The sequence below is a fragment of the Erpetoichthys calabaricus genome, chromosome 16 (assembly GCF_900747795.2).
Source record: "Erpetoichthys calabaricus chromosome 16, fErpCal1.3, whole genome shotgun sequence".
NCBI lineage: Eukaryota > Metazoa > Chordata > Cladistia > Polypteriformes > Polypteridae > Erpetoichthys > Erpetoichthys calabaricus.
The window spans coordinates 63,029,550-63,042,428 of record NC_041409.2 but is presented as its reverse complement, the minus strand read 5'-3'; the positions used below and the strand labels follow the sequence as shown (position 1 = coordinate 63,042,428).

The window sequence follows — 12,879 nt, the reverse complement described above, 5'->3', positions numbered from 1 at the left end:
AGTGGTGGGGTCTGAACTAGAAACTCTGCTGTTTACAATCATACTCTGTAACCACTAAGCCACATGTTAAATTAGACTTTTCAAATTGCGTTAGCACAGTGTGCATTTCCTTACAGATACAGTCATGTGAAAAAGTAAGTACACCCTATGATTTTTTTTTTTCTTTTTAACATACAATATGTGGACATGCCATGATTTGGTCATTATTTAAAAAGAGCCTATTGATAAAGGTGCTGATACTAGAAAAAACATGAGCATTTGATTTTCAATTAATTCAGTTAAAAAATGACAGATATGCCATTTCCATCTGTTGAAAAATTAAGTACACCCATAGCTGTATTGCCCCCGAAGTAGGTGTTTCTTATAACTGTCTTGACACTGACTGAAAAGAAAGTTTTCCCACTTCTCCATGTAGAATTCTTTCAGCTGTGTGATGTTTGAGGGGTATCTTGAATGCACAGCTCTTTTCAAATCACTCCACAGCATCCCTATGGGATTCAAATCTAGGATTTGATTTTCTCGTTCCAGAATCCTCAATATCTTACTTTTCAGCAATGCCTTGGAGAATTTACTGGTATGTTTAAAGTCATTGTCATTTTACAAGGTACACTTTTGGTGAAGCTTTAGTCTTTGGCCAGATAGTCTCATATTACCTGCAAGCACCCTCTGATACAAAGAAAAATTCATACTGGATTTTACGATGGTGAGCTTACCAGGCCCTGATGTAGCAAAGGAGCCACAAACATTACCATTTCCCCCACTATGATTAATAGTTGGTATCAGGTCCTTCTGGTCAAATGTGCTTTTCCCCCAAACATGCCTTCTGATACTGTGGCCAAATAATTCGATCTTTGCCTTGTCTTCTCAGAGCACATTGTTACAGAAGTCTTGGCTTTTGCCTGGGTAAACTTTAGTTTAGGAAAACTTTAGTTTTGTCATGATGTTCTTTCTGGACAGCAAAGCATTCCTCCTGGCACACCTCCCATGTAGATCTAATTTGTGCAGCCTCTTTAACAAGACAGACTTATGCACTTTGACATTAGCAGTGGGAACAGCTACCTGTAGGTCTTGTGATTAAATTCTGGGGTTCTAGGAGACTTCCTCCAGCATCGTGCATTCTGCTCTCATGCTGAATTTACTGGGGTGACCTGGCCTAGACAATTCTGCAGTTGTTTGAAATCTTTTCCACTTGTAGATCAGCTTCCAGACAGTGAAATGATTGACCTCTAACTGTTTGGAGATCTTTTTAAATCTCTTTCCAGACTCATGGGCATCTGAAAGCCTTTTTGAAAGCCTAAAAGAGTTCTTTGTATTTAGCATGATGATAAAATACACCTCATTCTAATTTTAGCTATGTGAGGTACTGTAGTCATAAATGTAGGCATATACTTACTTTTTCCACATGCAACATTTGTGTTTATGTTTGTTTAATTTATACCATGACTACAAAATGTAAATATGGCATGATGTTGTTATATCACAATTATCTATAGATACTGTTAAATGAAGATCAATTCTTGATATGTCCACATATGTTAAAAAGAAAAAAACATGTCATTGGTTGCACTTTTTCACATGACTGTAAGACTAAGAATAGAATATCATTGTTTATCCGAAGACACAAGACAACATTTGACTTACATTTCATTGCTTTTATTGTAGAAGTCTAAGGATATTATGGGATAGCTCAGAGCATATAAATTTTATGTGTCTTCTCCTTCTACATTAAACAGATAGAAGGGATTTAACAAATGTATGTCTTATTTATTATAGTCAGCACAGTGTTCCAATCTAAAACACCTACATTTGTACATTATATGTATAAATAAATACAAGCATTCACTTTTCTTGCCTATTTAGTTGTCTATGACTGATCAATCCCTACGTGTGTGTGAATGCCTAACAACAAGCATAATCTGTCAAAAACATATAACAACAGTTGGTGGAAAATTCAACTAAGAAGACAAACTACTAGTTTTAGAGACATGCACTCCCAAACTCTACAGCATGTGGTAAGATTTTAGTGTTGATAGTGGGAGCTGGCAGGACTGAAGTTAGTTCTAGGCAGGACTAGCATGAAAAATTTAGAAGGTGGGTGGAATTGGTATTAAAATTCATATTTCACATTAAAAAAAATTATTTACCAGTGTTGCCTGCTTTTGCATCTTTTGCCAGTTGTGCCCTTGTAGCTGCTATCAAACTGTCATGTGCAAGCTCCTGTACTCGCAAGTACCACGGTGTTGGTCCCTCTGTATTTTCACTGGGAGAAATGTCATCCTCTGTTTCATCCTGCACAAACACCAATGGCTCAGCAGATGCAGCCAAACCTTAATTGAGAACACAGTCTTTAATCAGGACACATATTCTCTTTGTTTAATTTGTTGTTATAACAAAACAACACTGCTGACATCTAAAATATTCTGAAGTACTATGTTGGATTTAAAATGTTTTACTGACTTATGCCTGGAGGTCTCCATTTTATGAGGCCTGTCTTTATCACAAGGAAAGACTATAAAAAAACAACAAACAAATAATACAAGATTTACTTGGGCTGTTGTGTTTATTATCTACAATATATAGGTAGAAAGATATGTTTTACCTAACTTTCACCTATTCTTCTATAGTTTCTGAATATAATAATATATGAAACCTTTTACAGTCACGTTTCTAAATCTGTCATTACAGAAGTAAAATGAATTGTTAAATGGCATTTGGATCAACAGATTTTTAAAGCCAAACATTGTCAATTTCCAATGAAGCCAAAAGTAATATAGTGTGAATAAGTAAATATGTAAGTATGCCTTATCATTGTACCATTATTCGCTAGTTGTGTCCTCTAAACGTATTACCTTTGGCCAGATTCAATAGTATAAAGGAGGTACTATCTGAATGCTGCAGGTCTTGAAGAATTGGAGGTGAGCTTGGAGTGGGAGAGACAGTGACTGGCCTAGGAGGATGCAAAGGCACCATCAAGGATTCCCTCTCGCTCTCATATTCAGACAAGGCCGATGTCTCATGGTGGCTCAGGCTGGTCTCTACATTTAAAAAGAAAACAAAATAGCTAGCTTAACATAAAAAATTAAACTTAAGTCTGTAATACACAGGTACAATGGTTTCTAATTATGACATTGTGGGAAATGGAACATTTAAACAAATTCTATAAATTTTAAATTCTTTTACAATGTTGAATGTATTATTGTACTTTTTCTGCTTTCTGTTCAGTATAGGCTTTAAAACAAACCTGCTAGCTGCAGCTGGGTACACAGGGTGTTTTCAGGTGGAGATAACAGTGGAAGGCATGTCTGTTTAGGCACGGGGTCTTCCAAGCCCTGCCCCAAAGGTATTGAAGCGTTTTGTACAAATTCAACCAGCAGCTTTAAAAAAAAAAAAAAAAAAAAAAATGGTTCAGACAATATTCAGTGGTTGCATTTTCACTGTATTCAATCAATGCAATACAGTGAAAATCCAAAACAAGCATAAGGTTACTATTGTCTTACAGACTTGCAATTCAAATGATCACTCTCTTTAATAGCTGAAGAGATGACAATTTTTTTTTTTTTTTTTTTTTTTACTGACGAGCTCCAGAAAATACTACACTATTACATGCTTAACACAGTTCTGGGACCAATATATGTAATTTAATAAAAATAAGAGAAAATGATATACAGGCCAAAATAAACTGGCAGGTTTTTCATTAATTTCCAGGTTAAATATTCAGCAACAATATATAGTTATTTACAATGCTAAGATACTAAAACCAATGGACTTACTGGATATTATCAAATGGCAAATTATGCTGTAACTAAAAAATATCTTGTATATTGAAATATAATTTTATTGTTTTAATTTTCAGTGCCACAGGAAATTCAAACATTATGATGACCAGAACAATCCAAGTGGTCTAATATCATGTATAGACCAGGCTCTCTGTGATAGAAATAAGCAGGAAAACCTCTCGAGACAACTGACAGGAAAGGCTCCTTAACAAAATAACAAGGCTGACCTTGCTAGGCCAAGCATATACCTCAGGCTTGGAGTCCAATTCATCTGAGAGCATGGATTCAAACTGTGAATCACAAAGAGTAAAGATAAATGAGATTAGAAAACTGTATTTCCACTTCATATGAAATTAATTTTATTTCTAGGAAACAGATCAAAATTATCTTTAATTACATACAAAAATGTTTTACTGCCATTAACAAAAAAAAATTAAATTATACAAAATTATGAATCTCCACCATATAAAACATTAAACATCATTAGAAAAATCATTTACATGTATTTAATTATGATGACCAACCATGGGTAGTACTGTTCTTACCTTAATAGGAGCCAAGCTGCTAGCACTATCATTCACCAATTCTCCTTTCATTCATGTCCTCCTCTTCTCTATTTTTTAGTCACTAATGGAAATAATTTAGTATTTTAACTCACTTATATTGGAGAATTTCATGTATTTCTTTTAAATTTACAGAGATTAAAATGAATGGTTATATTTTAAACTTGATTAAGGACCATGACTAAGGGTGCTTGTCCCTATTGCTTGTATATCATTTAGACCAGGGGTGCCCAACTCCAGTCCTGGAGGGCCGCAGTGGCTGCAGGTTTTCATTCTAGCCCTTTTCTTAATTAGTGACCTGTTTTTGCTGCTAATTAACTTCTTTTGAATTAAGTTTAATTGACTTGGTTTTTAAGAAATGTTTCCCTGAATTTGTCATTCCTCTGAATTGCTTCATTTCTTTCCTTAAATGGCACCAACGCAGAAGTGATATGTGAAGTGAGTGAGCCAACAGAAGGCCAGCTAACTCAGGGCCTGAAACTCCAACCAATTTCACTCCAACCAGCTGCTTAATGAGGCGCTGAGTCTTGTCGTTAATTAAACTCGCTCTTTAATTCCATGGCTTGTTGCCGCTCTCATTGTGCAATAGCAGACATTTCCAAAATTAAGGATTTTCTCTTTTCTAAGAGCAGATCAGCATTCCTGAGACCTTCACCTTTCTTTATTTTCAGATATTGTATGATGGTCACAGTTTGCTGGGCCTGTTTTGGCTCATTTTGTGTCTCGTTATTGTTTGGCTGCTAATTAAGAAAAAAGAAACAATTAAGGGGTCTGAGTCTCCAAGAGCAAGTCAAAGAAAATTAATTCAAAAGAAGTTAATTAGCAGCAAAAACCGGTCACTCATTAAGAAAAGGGTTAGAATGAAAACCTGCGGCCACTGCAGCCCTCCAGGACTGGAATTGGGCACCCCTGATTTAGACCATTTATCCAAGTCTATTTTTCCTGCCTTTCTTACATCATGACTGCCACAACAGGTCACTAGAACTTGAATAATTAGCAAAAAATAAATTCATTTTATATTAAGCAGTCAATATGCATTTTAAGATAGGTACTATATTAACACTCTTAATATTTAGCAAAATTTTGAAAGGCAATATACAATTTAACAGTTTTTATTGCAACAGGAAACAGGTACAGAAGGTACTGTGTATTGCTTCTAAAATAAATTCAGCCCTAGTCACAATGCTGACATGTTCATACCGCATTATGAATCTTGAATGTTCTCATTTTTTATTTATTTTTATAAACATACAACTGTTTGACCATGTTCAATTCATATAATCTGCAGAAGGAAATAAAATTCATCCTTTGACAAGCTTGTCAGCACATTGACACAACTTAAACTAAAAAACAATGCAATGCTGTGAGACGAAAAGTTTCATAATCAAACAATGACTTTAGCCACACAAACAGTTGCAACTGCATTATGGAAATTTCATCATTAATCATCCGCGTTGATGCAACACAAATGAGCAATGGAGAATCACAGCAAAGTGAAGGATCTGTATAGAAGCAGATGACATAACAACGATCAGCTTTCTGACTCTTTTTTAAGAAGACATTAAAAATTTTGTCATATTCACTAGTGGAAATCTGTAAAAGACGAGCTAGAAACTAGTAATTTTATTTTCGATGAATTTTCACAAAAAAAATTCAATACTTTTAAACAATAATTTAATCAAAAAAAAAGTTAATACATTTTAAACAATAATTTAATCAAAAAAAAAAAACTGGACAGGAATTAAAACCAAAGTAACGCTTTACATTCACCTTACTTATACGTGCAACTTTCTATTATACACAGTACCTGTATTTAATCAATATACAGTGGAACCTCGGGTCATGACCATAATTCGTTCCAAAACTCTGGTTGCAACCCGATTTGGTCGTGACTCTAAGTAATTTCCACCATAGGATTGAATGTAAATACAATTAATCCGTTCCAGACCGCATGAGCTGTATGTAAATATATATCCTCTCTCTCTCTGCACAGGAAGAGACTGAACACATGCGAAAATCATCGGCATGTACGAACCAGAAGGGAAACTGGCTTGTTCGTCACCTGAGTGTGTGGTTGTGAACAGATGCAAAAGTTTGGCAAACTTTTTGGTCGTAACCCGATTTGTACGTGGTCCGAGACGTTCGTGACCCGAGGTTCCACTGTAAATATATTTTTATGTCAATGTTGTGAAGTTAAATTAAGCATTTGCTACTGTAGGCCAGGTAATCTGGAATGAGAAAGTACGCTATAACCAAAAGTATAGAAGCCACAAATTTTCTGTTTCTGGCACAGTGGAACCTCGGTTCACGTACAAATCGGTTTACGACCAAAAAGTTCACCAAACTTTTGCCTCGGTTCACGACCACACACTCGGTATAAGAACAAGCCAGTTTCCCTTTCGATTTGTACATGTTCAGTCTCTCCCTGTGCATTTCCTGTGCAGCGAGCAAGAGAGAGACCGACACACACACACACACACACACACACACACACACACAGGCAGCGCGAGAGAGAGACAGACGCACATACACAGGCAGCGGGAGAGAGAGAGCCGCGCACACACACAGGCAGCGCGAGAGACAGACGCACACACACAGGCAGCACGAGAGAGAGCCGCGCACACACACAGGCAGCGTGAGAAAGAGACAGACGCACACACACAGGCAGCGCGAGAGAGAGAGCTGGATGCATAAGGTAGGAAAGCAGTTAAAGAATGCACTGGGCTTGATTTTGTTTTCACTTCTGTTTACAGCGATCGATTCATAGCGTGCATTGTTGCAATGTTACTTTTCTTTGTGGTTTATTAAATTACGGATTTCTTCAAATGTTCATTTTTTCCCCTGTGCTTAACACTCACTAAAAAAAAGTGTTTTTAGCCAGCTGTTGGTAGCGCTATAGCGTGAACTGTTGCAGTGTTATTAGTTTTCTCTGTTGTTCAAGGTTTTCTCAGTGTTATTCAATGTTTTTACATTTAGTTTACTATTACGCTGTGCATTCTATGGTTTAATTAACTATATTTGTGCTTAAAAACTTAAAAAATATATATATTTATATACAGTTCGTATGGTCTGGAATGGATTAATTGTATTTACATACAATCCTATGGGGTAAATTGCTTCGGTTCATGACCAAATCGGTTTACGACCAGAGTTTTGGAACGAATTATGGTCGTGAACCGAGGTTCCACTGTATTTCTTTATAATTACACTCTAATGAATAATATTTTGTTCCAAATTTCCAATCCAGGAAAGTGATGTTCAGAACGATTAATCACCAATCTAAATTTGTGGATTTTCACTATAAAAGATTCGATCTGTGATTGGTAAACTTGTTGATCACAAAAAATTATTTTTTTCCAGCATCTGCTTTTCTAAGCTTTACAGTAATTTAACCGTAGTGCTACTTTATTAAAGGTATTATCATCATTGTTTTATTGCTGCAAACTTCTGGCAAACAAAGAGAGGTGACCAGAATATTAGACATTACATTTGAGAAAATGGAGCCATAAACTGAGAAAAAGGAATCGGATGAGTCATCCTGTAAAGTTATACAAATGGCCAGAAAAGCTACTTTAAATTAATTCAGATCTTTTCAATCTGTCCTTTGTTTGTCTGGTTTGGACAGTGAGCAAGCCTGTGATTAGTGCAGCAGCTCACAGGTTCAATTAGAAAAAGAAAAGATAAAGAAGAATATGAAATTGCTGCCTAGATGGCACTGGTGCCATCTTACAAATTTGTTAGAAGTTTGGACTTTGGAGAGTTACTGATGAAGATGGGGCGCCACACTTCGCATCACATCACTTTTCATAGCCGCTTCACTACTGCTCCATGCCATGGACCACATCAAAGCGATAATCTCCCACATGAAGTCATGATCACTTTGAACATGCCTCACTTCGCACATCACATATTTTGCATACAAATTGCAATTTGTGTTGTGCAGTGCGAATGCAACCCTTGAAAAGTAGCTAGGCACCACAAGTGGCCCAGGGTCTACATCGGATAGGAACTCATTTTATTCCTGAAAACAAAGCTCCTGATGATTAAAAATAATTCAAAGCTATAAGGGCATGTACATTTATATTTATCCCGTGTTTAACTGCCAATATCAATTAAATTAATGTGACAATATATATATATATAATTTATTAGACAAAGGATGAAATCTATGTTTCTTAAATTAAGCTTTGTTTCAAATAACTAAATTACAGAAATAATCAAACAGTATGACAGCCTGTAATTATAAGACGTATTTTATTTTCTTTTATATAAGTTTTATAGATAATTATTTCCAGTACATATTTATTAGTTGAAAAATATGCATTTTTAAAGTAATTTTCTTTATTTTATTATTTTTTCGGTCACTGAACAATAAGACTATAGAATTTAATTGTGTCAATAAAAAAATGTACAGGTAACACCTGTGGTTTTAATTATAAAAATATCAAAGTTAACACTTTCATATAGAACATAAGGCTTCTACGCATCTGGTTATACTGGAGTTTAGAGCAAAAACTTTTTGTTAAAGGAATTAAAAAAATCAACTCCATATCAGAATCAACCAGTTCAGTAACATGAAACCTATGATTGGTATCAGCCATTAAAAAAACTGATTGGAGCATCCCTGATATTAGCATAATTTGCTTCTGGATTCTTCCTAGTGTGGTGATTGGGCACACTCAAAAGAGCTGTGAAGGTGTTAATAACAAAAATAAGCAGGTTCTGAAAATGTATCCAATACTAGATAAATAGATAGAGTTTAGCCTTTTCTCTTCTTTTTGGAGTTAATGGACCTACTCAGATTTGTGGAAAAAGGTATTACATAAGATAAACTTATTTAAAAGTGATGGCAGACTGCTGTCCTGCGGTGGGTTGGCACCCTGCCCAGGATTGGTTCCTGCCTTGTGCCCTGTGTTGGCTGGGATTGGCTCCAGCAGACCCCCGTGACCCTGTGTTCGGATTCAACGGGTTGGAAAATGGATGGATGGATGGATGGCAGACTGAAGGACCAAACTTTATCTGTGAAATAGAGCTATATCATTAGTCAAATACAATTTGAACACATTAAAAAAAATTATTTAAAGACAAAAACTGGCAATTAAGAGTATAAAACCTGAGGCTTCTTTTACAATTTGCTCGAAGGGGAATTTAAGAATCTCCATATCATGCTATGATAAACTGACAGATTATTCAGGTCACCATCATGTGTTAACATATCCCTTCCATGAACAGTTTATTAATATTTTAGAATGGACAACTTCTATTAACCATATAAAAAATGGCAACTGTCCATCTAATGAGAAAGGATAATCTTTTGGTTTTCAATTCCCCGTTATGACAAACTGTACTTCAATCCTCCCTTTTAACTAGAAAAGTCTATCTTTGACCAGATCTCTCCTCTCTAAACTACTGATTCATAGACAGCAAAAAATGACACAGAAAAAGTGAAGAAGCACATGCTTCATGCTATGCATTTCATTTTACCTGCTGAGCTGAAGTTTAAGTTTTTTTTATTTTTGTTGATACTGTGCTGTATTATTAGAGGTTAAAGCATATAATGTCACTTCCAGTCTGTTTTTGATTTGACTTTTATTGGATATACCTTGTTAATCCCTGAGGGGAATTTCAACATAAATTGTAGCAATGATGGTCTTTACATTTCAAAAATGCAATAACTGAATGTATTTAATGCTTTATTGTAATGATCACTGATTACTATTATTTAGTACACAGTGGATTCAGAAAGTATTCAGACAACTTCATTTTCTGTGCACGTTATTACTGTATATTGTAGATTTAATTTTAAATTGCTAAATTTTCTGTTTTTCTCATCAATATACACTCGACAATCTAAAAAGACCAAGTGAAAACTTGTTTTCTGGAAGGGTTTGCAAAGCAAACCTGAAATCTCTCATTCATATACAAGTATTCAGAGCCTTTTCTGTGGCACTCTAAACTGTGCTCAGGTGCATCCTGTTTACTTGAACTATCCTTGACATGTGTCTACAACATGATTGGAGTCCATCTGTAGCCAAATTAATTGGATTCTGAATCCACTGTATGTGACCTGGTTGAAATTAAGCAGAACAAATATTGTGTGATCTCTCCAACAATAAAATATATGTTGATATTCTACTGAGGCAGAATTCTCCTGTCCAGTTCCTTTAACTGAAGGAACATGTCATTAAAGAGGTCTCTCTCTTCATTAACTTAAAATTTCTGCAGGGCTGTAGGCTGGCCAGAACAGAATACATTGCCACTCTGACCTTCAAATCAAGCATGCATACTGCTACCTTAAACCTGCAGATAAGCAGCAAGGCCTGGGCAGACAAGTTGAATGACTGAAGGGGAAAGATTAAAGCATTCACCTTTGAACTGATTATCCTAAACTATTTTCAATGTTTATACTACTTCTACTAAGTAACTGTTTCCTGTATGAAATTCAGAGTTAAGCTGAAAGTTCATCAGAGTTTTCTCAGCTAACAACTTGCCTCCGTGAAACTAAAACCTGAATGAAATGTAACTCTTTAAAATGAAACTGCAACAGAACCAAAGTCATACTAATCAAAATGAAAAATCAGTTTAAGAAAATGTGCTCCTTTTCAAACACTCTTTGTTCATCACACTTTTGTCTTCTGCTAGGAAGTTTGGTGCAATTTTTGGTTCATCCCTTTTTTATTCTACCCACATAAATGATATTAAGAAACTTCCTTACTTCCACCTTTGTAACATGTCCTGTGTTCACACATTCCTCTCCTTTTCTAATGCTGAGGAACATGCCTGATGAAATAAAAGCATAGACATCGACTGCAGTAATTGTCTACTGGCAGGTGCCCCTTGCAGTGCTTAACCACGGCTCCATTTGGTTCAAAACTCTGCTGCACAAGTCCCCACAACAGGGAGCACATCACACCCATTCCGCTCCATCTTCACCGACTCCCTCTGTCTTACAGGACTGAATATAAAATTCTATTAGTCAAACATATAAAGCTCAATGTATGTGTGTGTTGTTTATACTAAATTCAACACACTTGGTCCAATCTCAACAACTGTTTACACACATATCCCAGTTTGTTAAGAAAAGATCATAAACTACTCTGGAACCCAACATTCTGGCCGGGTGGGGTGTACCTTTGTTTCTTTGCTTTCTCCATTTTACTACAGCGAGTTTTAAAGACAGTGACACCTGCTAACTCAAGAGCAAGTGAAGCACCAGAACAGACTTGAGTCTGACTAGCAGACAAAAGCTTAAAATTACTTACTCAAGCAACACTGGGTGCTGCTAGAAACCTATAAACCTTTAAACGGCCTGGCACCGGACTAAATTAGTAACCTTCTCCATCACTATGCCCATGTGTGCTCACTAAAGTCCACTGTGTCTGGCAATCTTGTCGTGTTCCAAACTAACCTGTGTGCTGTAGGTGACAAAGCCTTCAGCTTCACTGCACCCAAACTTTGAAATGACCTCTCTAAGTTAATTAGATCAGCTGACTCAATTCATTCCAATAAAAAACAAATTAAAACTCATTTGTTCAGGAAGGCATGTAATTTATCCTGACAGTCTGACACTTCTTTCTGTTTACCTTCTCTGTCCAAGTGCTCTGAATGACAAGCGTTGGTATCATAAATAATGCCATTTGCTCAGGATTGTTTTGCATTTTACTCTGGTTTATTGTTTCTTTTATTCTAATTCAAAGCTTTGCGTTTTCTGCATTCATCTTTATTTTAGTGTTTAACGCTGATATTAGTTGCATCCAATGTTATATGTGCCCTGTTGTTCATTTTGAACCTCTGTGATGCGCTTTGATCATGGCAAAGGCGCTATATAAACACATTTAGTTTTATTATTAGGTCTTAAAAGCAGGTGTTATAGGATGACGGGGGAAGACGTAAGACTGTACAGGCGCTCTCCAGATGCTTGACGCTGGATGCTCACCACATTGCGCGCGTTGATGTTGACAAGCTGAGCTCAGACACGGAAGGGTGCAATGTCCACTCTGTCACTTCATTCTTTATACGTCATGTCTTCAAGGCTTCGCTTCAGTCGGTATTCTAGACAGTCTGGGCCCGATCCACGACCTCCCCAAAGTACACAGATTAACCCCAGTTCACGACCTCATTTACTCACCCGAAGTCTTACACACGCGGCTGTTTGTCTTTTCCATGCCTGTTATTATTACACTGCCACGTTCGCTCTTAGACTATCAAAATGGGGCAAAGGATTTATCCTTTTGTTTTGAAGAATCGCCCCGAAGAGGCGCGCAACCGCGGCCCGTCAAACTCCCGGCGCTGAACAAAGCGAATCGGTCCTGCCCGCACGTCTGTCCTCTCGTCGCCATTTAACCCTCACACACATGACTTACTGGCTTCATTTGTATCTTTTTTTTTTTTTTTTTTTTTTTTTGGCAAGGCGACCTCCGCTTAAGATTGTCGGGAACGAAGCCCTCCGCAGTCTATTTCCATGTGCACAAAAGCTGGTAGGCGACTGTTTACACTTGTCAAAGCTGCTGGGCTCTACGGGCTCCCCGCGGGGCCAAATC

The 12,879-nt window shown here is 36.6% G+C and overlaps 1 protein-coding gene across 2 annotated transcripts in view; it reads right to left on the bottom strand.

Annotated features, from left to right (window-relative positions):
• Positions 1-12,879, bottom strand: part of znf410 (zinc finger protein 410) — a 27,471-nt gene extending 14,592 nt beyond the window's left edge. The window contains exons 1-6 of one of the 2 annotated variants that reach the window (XM_028822325.2): positions 12,468-12,879; positions 4,322-4,403; positions 4,004-4,066; positions 3,242-3,374; positions 2,850-3,035; positions 2,145-2,327 (exon numbers count right to left, since the gene is read on the bottom strand). In XM_028822325.2, the coding sequence (XP_028678158.1) occupies positions 2,145-2,327; positions 2,850-3,035; positions 3,242-3,374; positions 4,004-4,066; positions 4,322-4,372 (616 nt within the window). In that variant the 5' untranslated portion in view covers positions 4,373-4,403; positions 12,468-12,879. The remainder of the gene's footprint in view (positions 1-2,144; positions 2,328-2,849; positions 3,036-3,241; positions 3,375-4,003; positions 4,067-4,321; positions 4,404-12,467) is intronic. The other variant, XM_028822327.2, reaches the window with a different exon arrangement.